General features: G+C 47.8%; 1 protein-coding gene across 4 annotated transcripts; it reads left to right on the forward strand.

Annotated features, from left to right (window-relative positions):
• The first annotated feature begins 1,877 nt into the window (after window positions 1-1,877).
• On the forward strand, window positions 1,878-22,474 carry Kcnip2 (potassium voltage-gated channel interacting protein 2). Of its 4 annotated transcripts, XM_005333642.5 has the most exons (10): window positions 1,878-2,239; window positions 17,210-17,305; window positions 18,316-18,369; window positions 19,019-19,143; window positions 19,520-19,589; window positions 19,758-19,828; window positions 19,960-20,067; window positions 20,245-20,349; window positions 20,486-20,548; window positions 21,063-22,474. In XM_005333642.5, exons 1-10 carry the CDS (start codon window positions 2,167-2,169, stop codon window positions 21,108-21,110), a joined length of 813 nt encoding a protein of 270 aa, XP_005333699.1. In that variant the 5' UTR covers window positions 1,878-2,166; the 3' UTR covers window positions 21,111-22,474. The 4 variants fall into 4 exon arrangements, with proteins under 4 accessions (XP_005333699.1, XP_005333704.1, XP_005333701.1 ...); XM_005333647.5 differs by lacking the exons at window positions 17,210-17,305; window positions 18,316-18,369 and having other exon boundaries at window positions 1,881-2,239; XM_005333644.5 differs by lacking the exons at window positions 1,878-2,239; window positions 17,210-17,305; window positions 18,316-18,369 and adding an exon at window positions 5,342-7,114.
• Window positions 22,475-25,240: the final 2,766 nt, after the last annotated feature.

Raw genomic sequence — 25,240 nt, forward strand, 5'->3', positions numbered from 1 at the left:
TATACTTACCCTCCCTGGGAACCAGAGTTGTGGCTCCAACTTTTAGCAGATAAGCATTAGTTTCAGAGAATCCATCAACAAACTCCCATGCCTAGATGTATGATCTAAAGAGATCATGGACTGGGTCTTCTCTGATCACTGATCACTGTATGGATAGCTCAGCCTGTGACATTAGTATTTTCCAAGGTGATAAACCCCAGAACAGCTGGATCTGGAGCTGGTGGCAAATTGAAGTTATTAAAAATTGATCTGTGTGGGACAATCTTCTTAGTGTCCCCCACCCCCATAATCTGTGTGGCCCAGACTCAATTCTCAGAGACAGAGTTAAGGTGATCTCCCAGGTATTGGTCCCATCTGGCTAGGAGACCCCTGCCTGTCCTTAACAGACTCTCCTCCTGAGTGTCATGGTGTAAGTAGAGGACAGTTGAGCTCAGACACTTGTAGCCTCCCTTGCTTTCTGGATGAAAGAAGGCAGAATACAATTCCCTTATCTCCAAACTTCATAGTGTTGAGGTCAGCAAGTCCTTTGGGCTCCTTCTGGATTCCTGCCAGCATTTTGTATAAAATGAAGAAAGGCAGGTCTAGGACATGGGTCACTAAGCAGAGGACTCCTTGCCTTCCCTTGATACAGTCCATCCCTTGACCTTGTTTCTTCACATACACCTGTTCCAAGAACTCCAAACAGGAGTTCCCATTCTCTCCCAGAAATCAACCTCAAAAAGAGTTGCCCATGCCCAGCCTCTGTGCCAGGTATTTGGAGGCTTCTGCAGAGTCAGAGGAGAACCAGGAGCAGGGTATTGCTCCCAAAAGATAATTCCTGCTGGGTTGATTGAAACAAGTGGTTGGAAATTAAATCCTGTTGAAGAGATTAAATGTGCTGGGGTCACTTTAGCTGAAGCTTTTGTTCTCAGCAGGCCACTTCTCAAGACCCACCAAACACCATCCACCCATTCTTATGGCAGGGTTTGGGGGCAGAGACTGTGTTCTTGGCTAGGAGCCCAGGAAGTATCCTGGAGGCAATTCAGACACATTGAGACTAAGGGAGCCCAGCTCTGTGCTGTCCCTGCTTTCAGAAAAGGAGCTAATCTTAAGTGGAGAGGGCTTCATAAAGGGGCATTACTTGTCCACTCTGTCCTCACCCAGATCCCCAAACCCTTCACTACCTCCCTAAATCTGCTGGAAAACAAGGAATCTAAGATAGGGTAGATGACAAAAGAGAAGGGCAGAAAAGTTGAAAGGAAAAAAGAAATAGAAGAGCAAGGAAGTCTTGAGAAACTGACCTGGTTCACCGTTTTTTCTTATCTTCATGGATGGCCTAGGGGGTCATTATTAGATCAGGGAAGAAGGCCCACTGGGAATGGATGATATCCAGACATGGGGCCCTAAGTGAGAGTGGCATCCTGCTGGAACTTGAGGCAACAAAAAATTGTCCACAGCGCCTGTATTGGAGAACGGGTGGACTTTTCTCTGCATTCTCTTCCCACTTGAAGCAGAGAGAAGCAGGGTGGAGACGGGGGACTGGCTGGAACTGGCAGGAGGAACAAACAAAATAGGGGCTGACATGGAGAAACGAACAGGGGACCCAGAGGCATAACCCAGGCTCTGACTCCACCAGACAGTGCTGATGGTAGGGGAAGAGGGTGTCTGAAAATTGTGGCTGAGGTTTCCTCACAGTGGGGTCTCTGGCCCCGCTCTCTTGCACCCCAACATCGGTGGCTTGAGGTTGAGAGGTGGTGTTGCTGGGAGATGGTCTCCCTCCCTGCACTTTGCAGTTCACCCTTTCACCGGAGCCTCCCCCGAGCTGAAGAGGGTGGGGGGCGGAGGTAGGGGGAGCCAATCCCAGCAGCGCCAAAGAGGGGAGGCGGCAGTGACAGCCGCGGGGAGGGGGCGGGAGGAGAGAGGCGGATCGCTCCAGCTCAGAGCTCAGCTCCACTCTGCCTCTGGCTCTGCGCTCATTTGCCGCCGAAGCCTCCTGCTCCTGCCCCGGGACCCCCTAGTTTGGGCCTAGAACCCCTCTGGTCCCCAGACTAGCCCCCCAACCTTTGGCTCTCCCAGTCCCCAGCCCCAACGGTGCCCTAGGCCGCCAGGGGGCGCCGTGTGAGCGCCCTATCCCGGCCACCCGGCGCCCCCTCCCACAGCCCAAGCGGGAGTGGGGCGCCGGGGGCCATGCGGGGCCAGGGCCGCAAGGAGAGTTTGTCCGATTCCAGAGATCTGGACGGCTCTTACGACCAGCTCACGGGTGAGTCAGTGGCGCAGGGGTCACGGGAGGGAGGGTGGACTCCATCCCCCCAGATCCTTCCACCTCTCCTACCCTGACTTGCTCCATACCTGCTCTCTATCCCATTCCCAGGCACTCTCCCAGCTGGTCTAGGCAACTGGATACTGGGGTACAAAGCCTTGAGTTCCATAGGGGTGGAGGGGCAAGTGGGGCAGGTGTGGAGAGGCAGCAGGTGTGGGCGTGTGTGACACAGGGCTGGGAGTGTGTCTGGAGTGGGAGGTGTTACGTGAGTGAGCGCTTATCATTCCTATGTGTGTCTGCTTTATGTATGTGTGTGTACCTCCCACAGCTGGTTGCCATGTGCCTTGGGCTTGGTGACAACCAGGGTGAGTGTGAGTGCATGTGGCAGTGCAATTTATGATCTTGTCTGATGTTTGAATGAGGCTATGTAGGACCCTGGTTGTACTTAAGTTGTTTTGACCATGTGTCTTTGTTGTATGTGCAACTATAGGCTTTGAGTGTATGATTCTGTGTGAGGTGACATATGACAACCAGAATGTATTAGGGCTTCATTTATGGTGGTATGTCTCTTTATAAGATAAACTATGGACTGTGAACCTCCTGGAATGAACAGTTGTTAAAGTGGGTTGTTGTATATTTTGTGATTGTGAGATTATGTGGATTATTTTAACATTTGGTGCTGATTGTGTACTTTCATGTGTGATGGCTGCTGTGGGGCTCTCTGAATGTCCATGCCGTTCCTTATCCTGCTGCCTCTCTGGCTTCCTGTAGCAGAAGGGAGTCTTTAGTGCACCTCACTGCTTCCCCAAGTTTCCTGCAAATAACCCAGGTGGACCCAAGGAGAGATTCTAGTGTGCAGCTGCCCACACTCACATCCAGGTGTACCCTATGTTTCTAGCACCTGGCATCCATAGGGAGGCTTTGGTTAGTGCTGGATCAGCCCCCTCCCGCTATTACTCAGATCACTCTTACAAATGAAAATCCCATAATCCCCAAGAGCCCTTTGAGAAATTCACCAGAACCCCAGAGAAAACACATCCTCTTGCCTCCTTCCAGAACCAGGGATAGAAACTCTAGGCCTGGGAAGTGCTACATGTCCCCTCTTACATCCGTCAAAACCATTCTGCTGCCCAGACTTCTCTTTCTTACTTTGGGGAGTAATGTAAGACCAGGACATCTGTGCTTGTATTCATTCCTATGTTTGGTAGGTAGATCCATGTGCTTGTGTAGGTGACTGTCACCTTGTGTACGTTTCCATATATGTGTGTTTCTCTCATTGTGCAGCCTGTTTAAGAACTCCAACTGAGAATGGGAGGAGGGAGGCGGTTCCTTCTGAGCAGGGAATTAGGGGGAAGCCATGATCTTTGTCCTTCCTTATGAGCTCAGATTAAGACCTTTGAATAGGAGGGAGGGAACTAGGATGTAATACCTTAAGGATAAGTGTCTCCTCTGCTCTTTGTTCCTGGGAAGGACCTAGTTGTAATATCAAAACATCACAGAAGGGGCATCCTTCACTTAGGCCCCAGAGTCAGACAATGACACATGTGCCTCTCCCAGATGTGCTTCAGATTTGGATGGCTCTGAAAGTTCAGCTATCCAGTTCTATTATGAACTCAGTTTCCACTGCCAGTTCAGGATCTTTGAGAATTGTAATGGCTCAAGACCCTCATTAACACATTAGGGTTTGTTTCATGCCTTGATTTTCCACTTTGGGTGGAGGTGGGGTGGAGGTGGGGAAGCACTTGGATTTGAAGGTTCACTGCCTTAGTTAGGTCAGTGTTAGTCAGCTTTTGCATAGCTGTGACCAAAACACCTGATAAAAACAACTCAGGGAGGAAAAGTTAATTTAGGGCTCACAGTTTCAGAAGTCTCAGTCCATAAACAGCTGACTCCATTCCTCTGGGCTTAAGGTTAGCAGCACATCATGGAGGGAAGAGCCCATCTGAGGAAAATAGATCAGTTTATGGTAGGGTGAGGAAGCAGAGGGGGGGAAAGGGCTGCAGACAAGATGTGCCCTTTCAGGGGACACCCCCAGTCACTCATCTTCAGGCATGCCCCAGTAGTCAGTTCATTCAAACTAGCATGGACTGAGTAGGTTACAGTCCTCATATAATTTAATCATTTCACCTCTGAAAATTCCTGCATTAAGAGGAGTCTGGGGGGGGGATACCTCATATCCAAACCATAACAGTCTGTTAGGAATGGAAATGTACTATGTGACTTTCGATCTCTGGCCCTCACTTTTCTCACCTGTACAGTAGGAATACTAGTTAGGCATGGTGGTTCATGCCTGTAATCCCAGCTGCTCAGGAGGTGAAGCAGGAGAATCACTGATTTGAGGCCAGTCTTGGCAACTCAGCAGGACCCTGTCTCAATAGTTAAAAGGCGGACAGGGCTGGGGACGTAGCTAGGTGGTAAAGTGCCCCCAGGTTTAAATCCCAGACTGCCAAAAAGGGGGTAGGACAACTTCCTGACTGCCTACTTGCCAGCCTCCCAAGAGAAATAAAAATAAGATCTGATGAGCCTCTAGAATCCTGTTAAGGTCATCCTCATTTTAGAGCACTACACACATGACTTGAGAAGTAGAAATAGGACTACCAGGGGCCTTGCCTCTCAAAGGAGAGCTTATCATTTTTTGGTACCAGGAATTGAACCCGGGGAAGTTTAACCATTGAGCTACATCCCCAGCCCTTTTTATTTTGAGACCAGGTTTCAAGTTGCTGAGGCTGGCTTTGAACTTGTGATCCTCCTGCCTCAGCTTACCAAGTTTCTGGACTTAACTTGTGTGCACCACTGCACTTGGCTTGAAGGAGGATTTATAATGAGTGTCAAATGAGTCGGGGACACTAATGTTAACCTTGACTGGTGGCGCTGAGTATTCCCTGCAGCCTGAAAGGAGACCTTGTCCGCGGTGCTGAAGTGTTCCAGGCCTTCTCTTTCCCAAAGGGATTTCCAGTAGGTATTCTTTTTTTTTTTTTTTTTTTTTTTTTTAAGAGAGAGAGAGAGAGAGAGAGAGAGAGAGAGAGAGAGAGAGAGAGAGAGAGAGAGAGAGAGAATTTTTAATATTTATTTTTTAGTTCTCGGCAGACCCAACATCTTTGTTGGTATGTGGTGCTGAGGATCGAACCCGGGCCGCACGCATGTCAGGCGAGCGCGCTACCGCTTGAGCCACATCCCCAGCCCTCCAGTAGGTATTCTTGAGATCAGATGTGGGAGTAGTCTCCTGTCCCCCTCCACATTATCCTGGCTGATCAGACTGCCAAAAGCGGCCCTAAACTTGTGCTTCAAGGCGTCTTGGGTACCCCCAATTGCCATCTTTCCCCATGCCTTCCCAAGCTCAGAACTGGGAGAACCTTTTTAGGGGGAAGAAAATCCGAGTTCTACCCCATATACCACCTAATACTTCCTGTCTTCTGGGCCCAGAGGAACCGTTTGGCAATGACGCAGAGTGGAAAAGTCTGCGATCGACACAGCCCAGTCAGGGCAGAAGCAGATGCAGGACAGTATAAGATGAGGAAAGAGTTGGGACCTGACCAGCCAGGTCTAAGCTCCTGGGTCTCTAGCCCTGAGTATCGTTTCCGGGAGTAGGGCGCCCCCGTGTGTCTTAGAGGAACCATGCTTGTGGAGCGGGAACTATATCCTGAGTGAGCAAGGTCTGGACAGAATTCAGAAGTAATTCTCTCCTCTTAAATGTAGGGTTTTCGGCCAGGCATGGTGGCGTATACCTGTAATCCCAGTGACTCCGGAGGCTGAGGCAGGACGATTGAAAGTTTAAGGCCAGCCTCAGCAACTTTGCAAGACTCTGTCTCAAAATTTAAAATTGAAAAAAGAGCTGGGGACATAGCTCAGTGGTAAAGGGACCCCGGGCTCAATCCCCAGTACCAATAATTAATTAATTAAGGGCTGGAGATGTAGCTCAGAGGTAAAGTGCCCTTTAGTTAATCCCCCATACCTAAAAATAATGATTTCAATCCCCCTAAAAATGTGTCAGAGCATTGGGACTATATCTCTTCTGTAGGTTTTCCTAGGAGTTTGAAGGTATTTTTAGATCCTGGAAGGATTGCAAATTCGAGGCCAGTTTAGGCAACTTAGAAAAATCCTGTCCCAAAAAATAATAAAATAAAAGGGGTGGAGCTAGGGACATAGTTCAGTGGTAGAGCTCCCCTGGGTTCAATCCCTAGTACCACACAGTTTAAAAAAAAAAAAAAAAAAACTGTGAGTGAAGTCCTACTTGGATTTAGGTGCAAATACCAAGTGGATGCAAAGCCCTGCCACCTCCTCTTTACCTTCGGATAAACTCACCGGCCTCTCTCCTTCCTCCTGCTTTTTTTCCTGTTGGTTTAGGAAGTGTGGAAGTGTGAGGAGTTGCCATGACAACTCTGTTCTCTTACCCTTAGCAAAATGGGGGTTGGGGGCGCAGGAGGAGGAGGAGCTGAAAAGAGGCAATGAAAGGTCTGTTCCCTGACCAGATCATTTTCCAAACCCTTGCATACCCGGCTTTCTTGCCAAGATTCCACAAAATATTTCAAAAGAAGGTTATGGGGAGTTTGTACTGCCCCTCTGCCCTTACCTGCTCTAGGAACTTTGGGGGTGGGTCCTTCAAATGATGAGGCCAGCTTTCTACCACAGCCAGGGGAAGGCGGGAGAGTCCTAGGGTCTGAGAACCTCTGCCAGTCCAGTCCTTCTGCTCCGCCCACACAGAACCCACTTGGGTGGTGGCTGAGACAGCCCAGACCGCCCCCAGGCTTTGAGGGCGGAGCTTGGCCACAAAGCTCTCCTGCAGAACCATGAACCGCTGCCCCCGCAGGTGCCGGAGCCCGTTGGGGCAAGCAGCAAGATCCCTCTACCAGCTGGTGACTGGGTCCCTGTCCCCAGGTATGGTGAAGGGAAGGGAGCAGGCAGGCCTTCTCAAAAAGTGAAGTGAGATGAGAGTCTTATAGAAGTGGGGAGGATAAAGGGCACTCACAGAAATGGAGGGATCGGGACCCCCTCAAAGAAAAGGGTTTAAAGGTTTAAGGAGCAAGATCCCTGACAGAAGTGGAGCAAGGGATAGGATTCCTTATGGAGCAGGAAGAAGAGATAGGGCTCTTCAAAGAAGAAAAGAGAAGGGGGCATCATGGTCCCTCATGATGGTGGAGAGGACAGGGCTTCTTATTGAAGGTACTGGGGGAGGCTCAAGTAAGGGACAGGACACAGACATGCAAAAAGGAAGCTTGCAGCTGAGCTAGGGAAAAGTGCATACAGCTCTTTATTACATTGCTTAGGTTAAGGGAGCCTTAAGATGAAGAATCAATGAAAAAAAAAAAGAAAAAGAAAAATAGCCTGAGATAGGACTAGAATATGAACTCAGTGAGCTCATGTGTGACAGGATGGATAGACTTGTATGGCATGAAGATTGTCTATCCATGTTTTATCCATCTCTGGCAATCTGTATTAATGGGGTGGTGCATTACTAAATTGTACATTGTTAAGGCTATGTGTCCCTGTGATTGTGATCACTGGGGCTGTGCATCCTGAGGTTACATATCCCTCGGATCACCTAGAGTGTTATGCTGTAGGGTTTGGTTGGGGGTTCCTGAATCACTAGGTTACTTGTACAGCTTTTATGAGGTTGTACATTGGTGTGACATTTGTGGAGTTTATGATGTATGGATTGTATTATATAGTCCTGCTGAGATTCGTGCACACTTCCACCTGGAAGTGGTCCACAGACAAGGTGCGCAAGTCCTATGAATCCAGAATCCCTTCTCTATTGGGCCTCAAAGAGACTAAAACAACCTGGCCCCATAGCATTTTAGGATCTGTAGTTCTCTAGCTCTCTCTATGGTTACCTACTTGAACCCTTCGAGTACAGGCAGGGTATATGGCCACTTCTTGCCATGTGCCCCCTGAAGGAGGGGAGTTGGGGCTGAGCCAGAGACATGCTTAGAAGTCTCTTGGGGAGCATGCATCCCCCAAACCTCCTCCTTGTCTTGTCTCCAGTGACAGATGGCTCCAGAGCCAGGCAGGGCCAGCTCTCAATCATTGCAGGCATGACTTCCAGACCCAAAATAGCCCCAACATCTAGGAAGGTCATTAATCACCTGATGCAGATGGGGGCTGCAGTGTCTTTTGATTTAGCTGGGGTTGGAATGGGTTTGGGGGACTGAGAGAAGGGCTTTGGGGTCTTCGCTGACTGGATAACATGGTATAGGGCCTAAACCAATTAGGGGTCTGGTGGGAAGCTCTGTTAGAAGTGTAGTGGTGTATTCCTGTAATTCAGCTACTAGGGAAGCTGAGGCAGTAGAATTGCAAGTTAGAGGTCAGCCTGGGCAGGTTAATAAGACCTTGTCTCAAAAAAAAAATTTTTTTTTAAAAAGGGTTGTATATAGGGTGGATTCCTCCACAAGGCAATATTATTCCAGGTTTGTACTGTGGGAAGTAAACATCTAAATAATAGCAGTATCTTTGTGGTGAGATTTAAGGGACATGGGAAGGGCCAAACTAATGCTCTAAGACAGTTCTGCCTTAAGTTCTCATTGAAGTGCTTCCATTAAGATTTCACGCCCTTGGGTGAAGAAGAGCTAATGTCAGTGGCACAGAACCCTAAAGACTTGAGAAGGCTCTGAGGGGGAAGGGAGAACCTGAGAAACAACTTATTCTTTCACTTTTTTGTTTTGTTTTGTTTTGAATTTTATAGTACTGGGCATTGAACCCAGTTGCACTCTACCATTGAACTACATCCACAACCCTTTTAAAAAATTTTTTTAGAAATTTTTTTTTTTTTTTTTTGGAGACAAGTTCTCATTAACCTGCCCAGGCTGACCTCTAACTTGCAATTCTACTGCCTCAGCTTCCCTAGTAGCTGAATTACAGGAATACACCACTACACTTCTAACAGAGCTTCCCACCAGACCCCTGATTGGTTTAAGCCCTTGAATCCCTATGCAGCTGGGTCGAGGTCTTTGAGAATTGAAAGTGGGGGAGCAAAGAGGAAAAGGAGGGTCCCAGCCAGCACAGTGGCATGCACTTATCGTGCGCTTATAATAGTAGTTACTCGGGAGGATCCCAAATTTGAGGCTAGCCTCAGCAATTTGCAAGATCCTGACTCAAAATAAAAAGGGCTTGCTGGGCACTGTGGTCCCTGTAATCCCAGGGACTTGGGAAGCTGAGACAGGAAAATCACAAGTTCGAGGCCAGCCTCAGCAATTTAGTGAGGCCCTGAGCAACTGAGAAGACCTTATCTCAAAATAAAAAGGACTAGGGATATAGCTCAGTGTTAAAGTGCCCTTGGGTTCAATCCTAATTATCAATCAATCAATAATAAATAAATAGAATTTTTTAAAAATTTAAAAGAACTACTCAAAAGGTACCTCTCCAAGTTTCTCTGGCCTCCCAGTTAGAAAGTTTTTTGGTTTTTTTTCTATAGCTCATCTCATACCTTGCCTAGGATAGTTTCTATCACAGAGTAGGCATAAAACAATTATTTTTAAGTTAATAGATGCTTTATAGTTCTATTAAGGAGCAAGATCCCTGACGGAAGAGGAGCAAGGGATAGTAAGAGGTAGAACTGTTTGGTTCACCTTTGTTCCACACTTGGCATTCTATTTGTGTAAGTACAATTTTTTAACATCTTTACCCTCCAGGAGCTTGGGATTTAGTTAAGGAAACAGAACTGACCCAAAGAGATCTGGGTTCATATCTCTGCATTATTCCCTCTTATCTGGGTAATCTTTAGCAAGTTTTTCTTTTTCTGGCACTGGGAGTTGAACCCAGGGGCACTTTGCCACTGAGGTAAATCTTCAGCCTTTTCTATTTATTTATTTATTTATTTTATTTGTGTGGTGCTAAGGATTAATTTATTTTTATGTGGTGCTGAGGATCAAACCCAGGGCCTCACACATGCTAGGCAAGCGCTCTACCACTAAACCATATCCCCAATCCCCCCACTGTTTAATTTTTATTTTGAGACTGGATCTCTATGAGTTGCTGAGGCTGACCTTGAACTTGCAATTTTCCTGTTTCAGCCTCCTGAGTAGCTGGGATTACAAGTGTGGACCACTGCTCCAAGCTAAGTAAATGTCTTTATATCCCCGGCCTCAGTTTACCTCATCAGTGAAATGGGCATAATACTGTTCACTGCCTACCCATGTGGTAGTCATGAGACTTTATCAAGATAATAATGTTTGTGGGCCTGGCACGGTGACTCATGCCTGTAATCCCAGCTGCTTGGGAGGTGGAGGCAGGAGGATCACGAGTTCAAAGCCAGCCTTAGCAGTTTAGCTAGGTCCTAAGCAACTCAGTGAGACTCTGTCTCTAAATAAAATACAAAATTGGGCTGGGGATGTGGCTCAGTGTCCAAGTGCCCCTGAATTCAATTCTCATACCAAAAAAAAATAAAAGAAAAATAAAGATAATAATGTTTGTGGAAATGCTTTGTAAATTGTCAAGAGCTATAGAAATATGGGGGAGGGGCAGTGTTATGTTATTTATAATGATAACACTTATTTAGCAGTTATTCCTTGCCAGGCATTATTACAACATCTTTTCATGCATTAGTTCATTTATTCCCCCCTGCAACCATTGAGGCACACAGAGGTAAAGCACTCAGTTAGCCAGGTGCAGAGGTGTACACCTATAACCTCAGCTACCTGGGAGGCTGAGGCAGGAGGATTCCAAGTTTAACGTCAGCCTCAGCAAAAGTGAGGCACAAAGCAATTCAGTGAGACCCTGTCTCTAAATATAAAATAGGACTGGGGATGTGGCTCAGTGGCCATGAGTTCAATCCCCTATGCCTCCACCAAAAATACTTAAGAATTTATTTATTTGTAGTACTGGGGGTCAAACCCAGGAGTGTTCTATCACTAAGCTATGTCCCTCAGCCCTTTTTAATTTTGAGACAGGGTCTCACTAAGTTTTCCAGGCTGGCCTTGAACTTGCAGTCCTCCTGCCTCAGCCTCTGAGTTACTGGGATTACAAGCATGTACCATTGCACCCATTTTCAAACTGAAAATTTTAAAAAGGACCAGGTATGTAGCTTGGTCAAGGTAGAGCACTTGCCTAGCATGCATGCAGCCCTGGGTTTTATCCCCAGTACCATAAAAAAATCTAGGTCCTCGTGAATTCAAGGACTCTGGCACCTTGCCTCATGCTACTAATTCCCATGCTACACCACCTCTGTTTACAGTTCCATCTAATTAACATTATAGAATTTAGTGCTGAGTTTTGAGGCTGAATTCTGTAGGAATTCAGGTAACTGATAGACCACTGTAGACTAGAGGCTCTGAAAGGATCCTCTGAAAGGAAGAGGAAGTTAAGCACCTCTAAAGGATAGATAAGAACTGTAGGAAGTAGGGGGCAGTGGAACATGCCTGTAATCCCAGGGATTTAAGAGGCAGAGACAGAAGTATCCCAAGTTCAAAGCCAGCCTCAGCAACTTAGTGAGGCCCTAAGTAACTTAGCAAAACTCTGTCTCAAAATAAAAAATAAAACAGGCTGGGGATGTAGCTCAGTGGTAAAGTGTCTCTGGGTTCAATCTCCAGCATCACTAATTAAAACAAAACAAAACACTATAGTATAGAAGGAAAGCAGAAAGGAGGGGCATGCAGACAGACAGGAACAAAGACAGAGAGATAGAACTGAGTTCCATGTGTTTGGGAGACAGTGAGGTAACTGAAACAAAGTGAAACAAAGGAATCTGTTGATGAAGGCAGAAGAAGGATATTAAATTCCAGGATGGAATTTGAAGAGAGGGAGAAATTTGCTGATTACACAGAGTATGAGAATTGGCTCCGCAACCTCAGAAGAGGTGGGCAAGCAGAGCACCAATCATGCAAGAGGCATACCTTCTTCTTGCATCTACCCTGCTACTTGGGGGAGTTGGGGAAGAGAGAAGGGATAAGATATGGTGTAAGATAGTCGCCTGACCCCCAGTGGTGGTCGTAGAGAACTGCAGACCAGTGAACCTCAACCGGAGCTGTAGAGACTGCCAGGCCACCACCTCCACAGTTAGGATTAGGACACACTCATTCCAGAACTAGATGAGAGGGAGGTCTCCCTCTGGGATCAATTTTCCTAAAAGGGATCTATCTCCTTTGTGGGCAAGCTTTCTAAGAAGAGAGCAAGTATATATGTGGTTTAAGAGTGTAAGCTCAGATCTGGTCAGACTGGATTAAAACTGAAGCTCTAGGGCTGGGGATGTGGCTCAAGCGGTAGCGCGCTCGCCTGGCATGCATGTGGCCCAGGTTCGATCCTCAGCACCACATACAAAGAGAGAATTTTAATATTTATTTTTTAGTTTTCGGCGGACACAACATCTTTATTTTTTGTATGTGTTGCTGAGGATCAAACCTGGGCCACACGCATGCTAGGCGAGCATGCTACTGCTTGAGCCACATCCCCAGCCCCTAAAACAAAGAATGTTGTGTCTGCTGAAAACTAAAACAATAAAAATAAAAATTATCTCTCAAAAAAAAAAACTGAAGCTCTTATCTTAGAGATTTACTTAACCTTTGATTTAGCTTCACTGACATGAGGATCATATTACTGCCTTAATAGGTGTATTTAACAAGCTCAGAGTGATAACATCAGTAAGCATATAGCAGCACATCATCTAGCACTTAGTGAGTGCTCAATCACTGTCAGGCAGCAGTAGTAGTCATGATGTCAGGTGTTATTAACTCATGGGCCCTTGTCTTGTGGCTCACTGGCTCTGTAGGCTTCCCCCAGTCTTTTACATATACCTATATCACCAGAAAGGAGCAAGGAAGAGAAGGGAGGGAATCCAGAGGATGGAGGTGAGAGGGCTCAGATCTCCTTCCTACCCTAGGCTTCTCCATCAACAATAACAGCAATTTCTGAAGAGCAGGAAGGGATTTGGCATCTCCTGGAAGGAAGAGAAGCACACAGTCCCCTCTCTCCTCAAGAAACTTAGATCTCTTGGTCCCTAAGGCAGCTGCAATAAGTCCTCTCCAGAGAGGGTCATGAAGTGGATAAGCTGCCTTTTTCCTGGCCAGGATATTGGACCTAATCCTCCCTCCCTTGGGCCTCAGTTTCACTGTCTGAGGCCTGTGGGAAGAGAGTGCTTCCCCTCTCAGTCTCCATGGCAACCGCAATCGATGTCAGTTGTGTCTGACATCCGGAGAGGTCACTGCCACCTTCTCCACCTCCTTATATTCTCATATAGTCTTTGTTAATACAATTACACAACTATAGACCCATTATACAACATAGCCATGCCTACCAAATTTCAGATCCATATCCTACAACTCTACTAAACACACCTTCCTGCCTACATACTCAGAAATACTCCCACACATGCATCCACAGACAGCCAGACCCCATACAAATGATACACAAACACAAACTTTTGTGTAAGTTCATAGACACATGTATGAGGGGACACACATACTTCCATACCAGCAAACCCAAAGAAAAACACCCATACACCTATAATATATTCTATCCCATACCACGAACTTGGGAGGGCTGGAAATGGTCACTGTGCTTGTAGTCCTTGTTGTCAGTCAAGGTCTTGAAGCAGTTTGGCCTCTTTGAACATATCGACTTGGGAGGTAACCCAGGTATCTGGGCATCTATCACCCATATGCTGATTGTAGTTTCTGTAATACATGCACCCTGCTCTTCCCTGCCATCTTCTTTCCTGCTGCCCCATCTCTGTGGCCCAGAATGGTCACAGGGTGTTTGGGGAAAGCATTCTCAGGGACGGTGGCAGGTCACTGCCTCCCTCCTCTGGCCTATATCCTTCACACCAGAAGTTCTCTGGGAGGTGGCCCCATGAAGAGGAAGAGGCGGTGGCTGTGGCTAGGAGGCTTGTAGGGCAGAGGAGAGGGAGGGAGAGAGGGAGGAGACCCAGGGCGGGAGAACCGGAGGGAGGCTGCGGGTGATCCTACTTTGGCTGGGGAGCCTGAGGGGGAGGTGGCGTGAGGCTGCCTGCGGTGTGTCCCAGTCTCAGCCGGATAGGGGCCATGCCTGGGGCCCGCCATGAACCTCGAAGGGCTAGAGATGGTCGCTGTGCTTGTAGTCCTCGCTCTGTTTGTCAAGGTCCTGGAGCAGTTTGGCCTCTTCGAGCCTGTCTCCTTGGAAGGTAACCCAGGTGTCTGGGCATGTCTGAACTGCTGGTTGGAGGATCAGCCACCCTGCAGTTTTGGGGAGGGCCTTGTGCCATCTTCATGACTGGGGGAAAGGGTGAGCAGGTGAGTGATGAGATTGGCAGCTGGGGAGGTAAAAGCACAGCGTGGGAGACAAGACAGCTGGGATAGAGGGTGCCTTAAGGAGTTGATTTGGGGAAGGGGAGGAGGGGAATTGGGGAAGTAATAAAGGGTGCAGCATGGGAGGACTGGGGTGTAAAGATGAGGTGAGGGGAATATGAAGGATACCAGGTGGGGAGGCACGCAAGGGGTATATGGAGTAGAGGAGGAAATTTCTAAGGTTCCTGAGATAATACTAGATTTCTGGGGAGTCCCTTTTAGAGTTCAAGGATGTGGGTGACTCTCCATACCTCCATGTGTATAGGTGTAGGTTATAGGGTGTGTATATGGACTCAGTGTGACATGGAATATGAGTGTGTGCTCGTGTATGTGAGGATAGTATGTGACTATGTGAGCCTGTGTATATGACAGATATATGATCACATGTATCATGATAGGATTGATGGCTTATGTAATGGTGGATTTGATCATGCCTAAGCTGGACAAAGCGAGTGGCTGAGCCTTTTTGGGTATAAGGCTAAATGAAGCCTGAGGATATGTTCAAGACTTGGAATTGGAGTGGTTCTAGAGTCCCAGTTGCACCAGGGGAGGCAGGCAAGATAGGCAAGAACCATGATGAGGCTGGGGATGGGAGCAGGGGCTATTGGTTAGACACCTGGGAGAACTGGAAAGATGTGAAGGAAGCTGGTGTCAGAGGAAGATTCATGAATTGCCTGCTCTAGGGTTCCTTCAGTAAAAGCACCCTTCATCCTCTGCTGTAGACTGGGAGTTAGACTTAGGAGACTGGTTTGAGCTGGTTCTCATTCATTATGGAAAAGATGAAATAAGCTGACTCTAACTTGGGTTGTGGATGTGGCTCAGTGATAGTGCACTTGCCTAGCCCTGGGTTTGATCCCCAGTATCACAATGGGAGGGAAAAAAGGGAAGAAAGTGGCTCTAAGAAAATGCTTTAGACTATTGGTGAGAAGAGAGGAAACAACTGTGCCATGAAGCTGCACGGTTCTTGTGAAGAGAAGAGGGAAATCAAAACTCTGAGAGAGATGGAAGAGACAGAAATGTTTCCCTCTCCACCTCCAGTAGCATTTTCCCTACTGACTTTGGGGTGGGACTCTGGGAAGCTGCAATATCCTGTAGTCTAAAGGCAGAGGCTTTCTTTTCTACCTTTAAGGGAGCCTAGAGGAGATTAAGGCTTGAGAGTAGGCAGAGACCTAGTAGGCAAGGCAGGAGGAGAGCTCTGTACCTCACTCCCCACCCCACAGTCGGGTGACTACACCACCACAGGCCCCAGGCACAATCTGGCTTTGGGAAAACAGAGTCCAGGGTAATGGAACCCTGGGCTAGGGGCCAGGCCACCATCGATTCCCACACCCCGCCCCCACCAACCTGGCCCACTGCCTCCTTATCTCTCTATAGCTCCTGGAGTGGGTTGGGGAGGGAGAGAGATGAGGTTCAAAGAGGTGATAACCTCACACAGTTACCTCTTGGTCTGGAGGATAGAGTCTGGTGTGGGGGGGCGAGGTGGGTTGGGGTACTGGGATGGGGGAATGACTAAAGGAAGTTGGGCCCCTCCAGGAATGTACTGAGGCAAACTTTAGTCAGTGTGTCAGGTCCAGTGAGCTCTGGCCCAGGGATCTGGAGGTGTTTGCAGCTTGGAGACACAATAATGCTAAGGGTCCTCCTGGTGTACAATTAGAGCTATAAGATATATGCAGAAATAAAGGATGGGGGGAGAAAGAGGAGCTATGATCATTGGGCCTTAAATAATCCCACAGGACACCAAAATATTGATCTCCAAGATTTTTTATTGCTTCAAAGTCCACTATCATTTCGCCTTCAAAGAGCAATCAACCATACTAGAAAGGACTGGGAAACAGCCACACTTAATGGTGTAGATGTTAGATGATAAGGAACCCTCCTTCTCAGGAAGATTCTGGGTGCCTTGAAATAAGAAGTAACAGGAAAGAAAAGTAGATGTACCCAGGACAGATGAAGCTTCTGTGGGTGAGGTGCAACCTTAGGTGTCTGTCTGCTATAGAGGATCTAGCTCACAATATGATATGGATGTGTGTCATGGTATTCTTAACAGTGTTATGGTGTTCCAGGGTCATTGTGTGGTGTTTTTGCTTTATTTTGTTTTCTTAGTTTGGAGGATTGAATCCAGGGGTGCTTACATCCCCAACCCTTTTTATTTTTTATTTTGGTACAAGGCCTCACTAAGTTGCTGGCTGAGGTAGGCCTCGAACTTGTGGTCCTCCTGTCTCAGCCTCCCAAGTCGATCAAGCTGTCACTGGCACCTGTCTGACTTATCATTCTGTGTCCCTATACATGTATATTTGTATATGTGTGTGTCTGAGAGAGGGAGGGAGAGAGAGAGAGAAAGGAAGAGAGATTCTACCTAGCAATCCTTAGGTTGGGCATTACCCTGAGGTCCAGCTATGGCACTCAAGCCAAGGGCACTGGGTGAGCAAAGACACTGAGGCCAGTATGACCTCTCTCTTTGCTGCCTCATTGTCGCTGGGCCCTATCCCATTATATTAAGTACCCCAGCCTTGCTTGAAGCACTCTGCATGCATGTGAGAACCAGTAGGCTTCCTAACCCGGCCCCAATTATCCTTGCCCCAATTATCCTTGCCCGCCTTCCGCCCCATTCATTCCTTTCCTAGCCCTCCTCCAGCCAGGCTTGACTTGTGACTGAAGGGGACAGGGAACGGAGGGAAAAGTGGAAGTTAACGTGCCTTCCTGGGGTCTTCTCTCTTCCTAGGCCACCCTCCAGGGCCCACTAAAAAAGCGCTGAAGCAGCGGTTCCTCAAGCTGCTGCCTTGCTGCGGGCCCCAAGCCCTGCCCTCAGTCAGTGAAAGCAAGTGCCTCTCCTGTGCTTCCGGGGGCGGGGCCCGAGCGAGCGTGTGGCATTGTGGTAGAGTGACGTTGGCGTGGCCAGTTCGGCTGGTGGGGTGGGGGTCGGAGTGGGGGGGCTGGCTGGTGTGCTTGAAGAAGCTAGTATGTATGTGGTGTCCCGAATGCCTGTGAGCATCACTGGTCTAAGAAATAGAGCGTTTGGGCATGACCAGAGTGGCAGGGCCCATGCCCAGGCCTACGTGGGCCTGGCCAGTGGAGGGGTCAGACCAGGCCACTAAGCAGGTCTAAACCAGGCTTAGTGTTTGTGACTGTGTGGACTGCCTGTCACTGTGTATGTTTTGGGCTTAGCTATATATTTCGCCCGTGGCCACAACAGGATGGTTGCAGGTTTAGAGAGTGGAGATCGCCTTACTCCAGATGCCAGGATACTTGGGTTTTCTTTTATCCTTTTTTTTTGTTGTTGTTGTTGTTGGGGGGGGGGGTAATGCAGGGACGCTCTACCACTGAGCAACATCCCCAGCCTTTTTTAGTTTTGGAAAGGGGTCTCGCTAAGTTGCCAAAGCTGGTCTCAAACTTGGAATCCTCCTGCCTTAACCTCCTGAGTCACTAGAATTACAGGCGTTTGCCACTGGCCCGGCAATACTTGGGTTTTCAGTCTTAGCCTGGTCCCCAACTATGTAACCTCAAGAGGACCTCTTGTCCCTAAATCTCCCTGTGCCCACTTCAGAGGATCATACTGAATTTTGCAAGCTATGAAGTCCCGTTTTGTAACTGTCATGATGTTTGATTCTGATAGGTCCTTTCACGGGGTAGGTTTGAAAAATAGGGACATGGTTGTGTGCATGGGATCCGTTTCATGTATGTCTGCTCTTTACGTGTGCTTTTGCTGCGGGTTTGGGGTATGTGCATTGTATACAGGTCTGTGAGATTTGCTGTGTGTGTGAGAAGCGAGGTGAGTGTCTGCTTTGGGCCGGGTCTTCAGCTTTCTCGGTGACAGTTCACTCCCTTCAGCATTAGCCGCCCCAGCCTCCCTCCGCCCCCACAGACCCCGCCCGCTGGACCCAGGTGACTTACTCTCCTGGGGGGGAGGGGCGGGACTTTGAGAGTGTGGGTGGGGGCATTTGCCTGGGGGCTGAACACTGGTTAACAGGCGGGACTGAGGTGGGGCGGGAGATGGAGCCTGGGTTGGGGTCTGGATGGAGATTGGCTGGAGCAGGGCGGAGCATGGCTCAGGCATGGCTGGGATGGGCACAGCGCAGTTGGGGGAGGGGAAGATCTGGGCTTGGCAAGGATGGGGTGGGGCACATCTGAGTTGGTCAAAAAAAAACGACCCGGAGCGCCCAACTTCAGACACCAGCTTTCGAACCAGCTTTTCCCACTCCTCCCTCTCTGAAATGAAGATGCAAGTTGGGGTCTTCTTCTGCAACCAGGCATTAAAGGCCTAGAGTCAAGGGCTGAGTCCGACCCCAGTCTTTGGGGCCGGGCCGGGCCAGGCGTGGCTTTGGCTCGCTGATAAACGGACCAGCGTCTTCTCTTCTCGCCGTGGATGTCCTCGGCTCTGGGTCCAGAGAACTGGCAGGCAGTCTTCGGCTCCGAAGATGGGACAGGGAGGAGGGTGTTGGGGTCGGTGATTTTGAAGAGCCGTTGCAGGGTTTGCTGGGGGCCGGGCCTGAGGCGAGGCTGTCCCTCCCCCACCCCCCACCGCTCCCTACAGACAGCGTAGAGGATGAATTTGAATTGTCCACTGTGTGTCACCGACCGGAAGGTCTGGAGCAGCTGCAAGAGCAAACCAAGTTTACGCGCAAGGAGTTGCAGGTCCTGTACCGGGGCTTCAAGAACGTAAGTGAAGGCGAGGCCAAACTGGGTAAGGGGGCGGGGAGGGGGGGAGCAGGAGGGCACCAGCTGATAGAAAATAATGCCTAGATGATTTGAGGTTGAGGGCTATAGCCCCAGAGACCAAATTCTAGCCTGAAGTTTTGGCCTGGGGCCAAAATAGATGTACTCTGATCCTGTAGACTGGGATTTAGTTATATGCTTTTCATTTGTGCACTGGGGAAGAAGTCTTGCCTGCCATACCAAGATCTACGTGGTGAGCCCCCTGGAGGCATGATGACTTTTCCTTTCTGGAAGGCTGGCCATGGAGGGTGGAGAAAGGGCAGTGAAAAGAAAGTGGGTTTTGTCTTTGCCCTCAGTATGGTTTTCTCCTTCCTCCCAGGAATGTCCCAGCGGAATTGTCAATGAGGAGAACTTCAAGCAAATTTACTCCCAGTTCTTTCCTCAAGGAGGTGAGCAAACTTGGCTCAAGAGAAAGCAGCTGTTCTTTGTTATGCTGAGTGGGGAGAGAGGGTGCTGAAGGGCTGGGATTGCCATGAAGGATTTGGGGAAGCTTCATAGAGGTAGTTAGTCCTCTCCCATCTGGAAGCCAGGCTCACTTCCCCACATTTATCCTACAGACTCCAGCACTTACGCTACTTTTCTCTTCAACGCCTTCGACACCAACCATGATGGCTCTGTCAGTTTTGAGGTGAGCTGGGGAGGTAGGTCAGAGAAGCCTACTTCCTTGGGTTTACATATCAGAATCTTCAGGTCATATCCAAAGAAAGGATTGGGTGACGGGTACCCGAAAGTCACAGTTCTTCTCTACTCCCTTCTTAGGATTTTGTTGCTGGTTTGTCGGTGATTCTTCGGGGAACCATAGATGACAGGTTGAATTGGGCCTTCAACCTGTATGACCTCAACAAAGATGGCTGTATCACCAAGGAGGTGCAGGGCAACTGAAGGGTTATGTTGGGGTGGGTTGTGGGGTACAAAGGGCCATGGGAAGAAAACGACCCATATAAGTATCACCAGCAAGAGGGTAAAATCTACATAGGCCATCAGCCTCTTGGTTTGGAGTCTGGAGGCTCTGAAGAGGGATCTTCTTCTCTTTTGGCCTAACAGGAAATGCTTGACATCATGAAGTCCATTTATGACATGATGGGCAAGTACACATACCCTGCACTCCGAGAGGAGGCCCCAAGGGAACACGTGGAGAGCTTCTTCCAGGTGCCTGGGACTGGGTAGGCTGGAGGGCCGGAGTGAAGGGAAGGAGACCAGGAACCAACACGGGAACTTACCTGAATTCTGCATGCCTTTCTCCTGCCATCCCTATTGTTCTCCCTGCCCGCCCACCTTCTTGTAGAAGATGGACAGAAACAAGGATGGTGTGGTGACCATTGAGGAATTCATTGAATCTTGTCAAAAGGTACCGGCCCTGCCCTCTACATTTCCCTGGTCTGGACTCAGGGCCTGAATCAGTGATGTATGAATAATTTACTTTGGCCGGGCACAGTAGTGCACGCCTGTAATCCCAGTGGCTCGGGAGGCTGAGACAGGAGGATCATGAGTTCAAAGCCAGCCTCAGCAAAAGCAAGGTTCTAAGCAACTCAGTGAGACCTTGTCTCTAAATAAAATACAAAATAGGGCTGGGGATATGGCTCAGTGGTTGAGTGTCCCCGAGTTCAATCCCCAGTACCAAAAAAAAAAAAAAGTTTCTTTGGTTAGAGTGCCTCCTCCCTATCTCACCCCCCCTCCCATTCACCAATCCTGTTCCTTCATGATAAGGGATGTCTTATCCCTTCCCCATCTCTATCTGGGTATCTCCCTCCTCTCTGCCTCTGAATGTTCCCATCTCTGATTCAGTGTCCTTCTTCCTGACAGTCTCTCCTTTTTTTCTCTCTCCTTCTCTCCAATCTGCTTTACTCACACCATGGCCACAGGATGAGAACATCATGAGGTCCATGCAGCTCTTTGACAATGTCATCTAGCTCCCCAGAAGAGGGAGTTAGTGTGTCCTGGGGGCACCATGCTCTAGTCCTATTCAGGCAGACCTCACCCTTCTCTTCCCAGGTCTATCCTCATCCAAGCCCTACACTGCGGGCTATAGGGATTGAAAAGCCTGGGGCTTCGGTAGTCTAGAACCCTGGATTTGAAGGGGCCAGAGAGTGGGCAAAGTACATCTGGTGGGTGTTCCCAACTCCCAACAGCTTTTACCCCCTTTTTGCCTGACACCCAGTGCTAAGGGTGCCTCTGCTATAGGAAATGAATGATTGCCCACCTCCCACCCCAATTCTAAGAAACCACAATACTAGACAGAATGTTTCCTGCTATGGTGCTTCCCCATCCCTGATCTCACAAACACTTCCCCTAAGACTCCCTTCTCAGAGAATGCTCTGTCCTTGGCGTACTGGCTGGCTTTTCATACTGCCTTTGAGAGCCTTGTGGGAGGGAAACAGAATACTAAGGGAGAAATCTTGGTCCTGAGCCAGTGGTTTGTTCCTAGTATCTGACTGGAGTGAAGAACAGAAAGACCATGAAAGAGCATTAGAGCTCAGGCATGTTGGGCTAAAGCTTCAAGTCACACAGTGTGCTACTCCAGGCCACTAGCATTTCCAAAGTTTTCAGAAGGCCTTATGTCCCAGAAATTTTCCATACCCTTCCAATATCATAGGATGCCAGATATCTGGCTTATCCCTGAAATTCCTTCCTCTCCCTCCTTCTTGCTTGTATGGTAGTAGTGGTAGGGATTGTGGGTGGGAGATGTCTTAGTTGATACGTAACAAAGTTTCAGCTTGCTCTTCCTGCTCATTGCCTGTTTTGATGGCTATGACTTGAGTTTTCACCTGCCATATCCTCTAAATTTGGAGGCATGGAGTGAATCAGGGACTTTCCTGAACATGGATCCCATTACCCCTCCCAGTGGATGCCTTAGAGGGAGAACGAAGGAGGAAGGCAGGCATAATATTTGAACCCAGTGGGGGGGGGCATATATTAGAACCTTTGATCAACCAGGCTGCACCCCAAACCCTTATCTAGCCTCCTTAACTCCCTGAGTTTCCTCTTCCTCTACTCAGCCCACCCAGAGATGCCATTTAGCACACTGAGAGTGCAGGGACGATAGGACCCAGGTTGTCCCACCTCATCATCAGCACTCCTGCCATGCTGCTACTCCATAATATATCTGCTTGTCCCATTCAGCTCACCTTCCCAGTCAGCCAGAATCTGAGGGGAAGGGCCCCCAGGGACCTCCCTGTCCCATCAGACACTGCTGACTGCTTTGCATTTTTGACTCTTCTGTATATTTTGTAAAATAACAAATACACCAGATCCAATAAAACACAATGGCTATGCATAGGCTGCTGTCTCTGCCTTTTTGTCCTTCCTACCCCACAAATACTGCCTGATCCAAAACTCTTGTGCCTGCAGCCTTTTACATCCCCAAGAATGGGCTGGGGGTATAGCTTAGTGGTAGAGTGCTTCCTTAGCACGTGTGAGGCACTGGGTTCAATCCTCAGCACCACATAAAATAAAATAATAGTATTGTGTCCATCTGTAACTTTAAAAAAAAAAAAAAAAGATCCCCAAGAAAGTGCCTGTCTTTTTGAGTCCAGCCATGCATTGGCAGGAGACCAAGACTCAGATTCTGGAATAGGTGGAAACCCACCTGATCTTAGGTCCCTACAGGACTCTCCCATATCCTGCAAGGGAACAAGGAAGGACAAGATGTTGATGACTCAAAGAATATGCCAAGAAAGCTGTGCTTTGGCAGACATTTAGAATTTGATTTCTAAGAATTTCTAATTTACAAATGTAGTTAATCACAAAGTGCTTGAGGGGAGTTCCCTTGAATTAGTTTATTATTTTCCTTTCTTTTTTCTTTCTTTTTTTTTTTTTTTCAGTGCTGGGGATTGAATTCAGTGTTCCACAAATCACAAATACTAGGTAAGTGCTCTACCATTAAGCTACATTCCAAGCCCTTCGGTGTTTAAGAGCTTTAGCCAAGTGAATTGGCACACACCTGTAATCCTCGCTACGTGGGAAGCTGAAGCTTACAAGCTAAGGATTGCCAAGTTTGAGACCAGCCTCAACAATTTAGCAAGATCCTGTCTCAAATAAAAACTAAAAATGGCTGGTGATGGCCAGGTGTGGTGGCGCACGCCTATAATCCCAGTGGCTCAGGAAACTGAGACAGGAGGATTGCAAGTTCAGTCAACAAAAGTGAGTTGCTAAGCAACTCAGTGAGACTCTGTGTCTAAGTAAAATATAAAATAAGGTCAGGAATGTGGCTTAGTAGTTGAGTGCCTCTGAGCAGCTTTGCTCAAGTACTGCCCCACCCCCCAAAAAAAGACTGGGGATGTATTTCAGTAGTAGAGAGCACCCCTGGGTTCAATCTCCAGTACTGAAAAACATTTTTTTTTTCAGTCTTGTTCCTCTCCTTCACTCTCTTTCCACCTGTTTTATTAGTCCTCCAGTTCCACCACTGATGATCTCTTCCCTAGTCTAAGCCACCATAATCACTTACCTAAGTTACTAATTATTAATCCATATGAAGTAGCTCTTCCTTATTGCATTTACTATTCATCCTATCACTAGATTTCCCCCCTTAAAACATTTATCACAGACTGTTCCTGTGTAAGAACCCTATTAGTCAGCTTTTTGTTGCTGTGACAAAATACCTGAGAAGAAACAACTTAGGAATAAAGATTTATTTTTGGCTCACAGTTTTAGAGGTTTCAGTTCATGGTTGGCTGGTTCTGTTCCATTCATTCTGGGCCTGCAGTGAGGTGTTATATCGTGGGAAGACGAGCAAAGCTGCTCACCTCATGACATCCAGGAAGCAGAGGAGGTGGGGAGAAGGGGCCAGAGACAAGACATAGTCCCCAAGGACACCCCCCCACACACACACCAAGGATCTAGTCCTTTAACTGTGTTCCACCTCCTACAGGTTCCACCACCAAAAAATGCCATCAAATTATAAATCCACTGATGAGATCAGAGCCCCATGATCCAATCACTTGCCCAAAGCTCTTCCTCTGAACATTGCTTCACTGGGGATTAATCCTTCAACCCATGAGCCTTTGGGGGGACATTCCAGATCCAAACCATAACATACTGAATTTATTATTGTCAGTTTCTCTAACCAAAATGTTAACGGTGTCTCTTTCCACATTTATTAAGGAGCTACTAAGCACTGATTAGGAGCAGGGGGAAAGGTGTGATGTGGAAAGGAAATGTGTAGCAATTGTATAGCAAGAAGTACCCTTAAAGTTAGGAACAGGGGGAGAAGTGTGATGTGGAAAGAAATGTGTAGCAATTGTGGAATAAGAACCCTTTGAGTTTGAAACAGAATGTTGATATTTTGGAGCACAGGATCTAGAGTCTGGACTGTGAAGAGTAGATGAAACTGACTGCTGACTTTCTGCCAGTTGTGACAGTGTGAAGTATGAAACAGAGAAAAAAAAAATGTCATGAGACTAAGAGCTAGGGTCAACTAGAATGACAGCCCCTGAGTTCTCCAAGGGACAACAATATCCAATGAAACTGCTTATGATCCCCAGCTGGCCTCACAGGAGGTCCCCTAAGAAAATGCCTGCTCTGTGCTTGATTTATCAGTACATAAACTAAAATTGGATTGATATAGACAAGATTAGGTTGGCCCTTGTGTAAGTTTGTGAAATGTTCCATATTGAAAATTCTTGCTCCAGGACTAAAAAGAAGGAAGACTCTAACAGTCCCTGGAGCTAACAGTACTGTTTTAATAGGAGAATGAGGTATTTATTCCTTACAAGTTGAAACATTTCTCAACCCACACAAATGTGAAATACATTATGATAGGACTATAGCTCTAGGAGCATACAGTAAAGGGAACTTGCTGAACTAGAGTTTAGGGAAGGTTTCTTCATAAAATGTTGATGCTGAAGCTCAAGGGATCCCATGCCTCCTCACTCATTGTGTTAGCTTTCCAAAATACCTGACAAGAACAACTTAGAAAACCAAAGGTTTATTTTATTTTTTGGTACCAGGGTTTTAAACTCAGGGGCACTTGACCACTTAGCCTCTTCCCCAGCCCCGTTTTGTATTTTATTTAGAGACAGGATTCTCACTGAATTGCTTAGCA

Source organism: Ictidomys tridecemlineatus, chromosome 1, assembly GCF_052094955.1.
Source record: "Ictidomys tridecemlineatus isolate mIctTri1 chromosome 1, mIctTri1.hap1, whole genome shotgun sequence".
NCBI classification, from domain to species: Eukaryota; Metazoa; Chordata; class Mammalia; order Rodentia; family Sciuridae; genus Ictidomys; species Ictidomys tridecemlineatus.

Excerpts from the sequence above, each read along its gene's own strand:
- Kcnip2 (XM_005333642.5), top strand. The coding sequence starts at position 2,167 with ATGCGGGGCCAGGGCCGCAAGGAGAGTTTGTCCGATTCCAGAGATCTG. Across the intron at positions 19,590-19,757 it reads CCAGTTCTTTCCTCAAGGAG|ACTCCAGCACTTACGCTACT; the intron begins GTGAGCAAACTT and ends TTTATCCTACAG. Across the intron at positions 19,829-19,959 it reads ATGGCTCTGTCAGTTTTGAG|GATTTTGTTGCTGGTTTGTC; the intron begins GTGAGCTGGGGA and ends CTCCCTTCTTAG.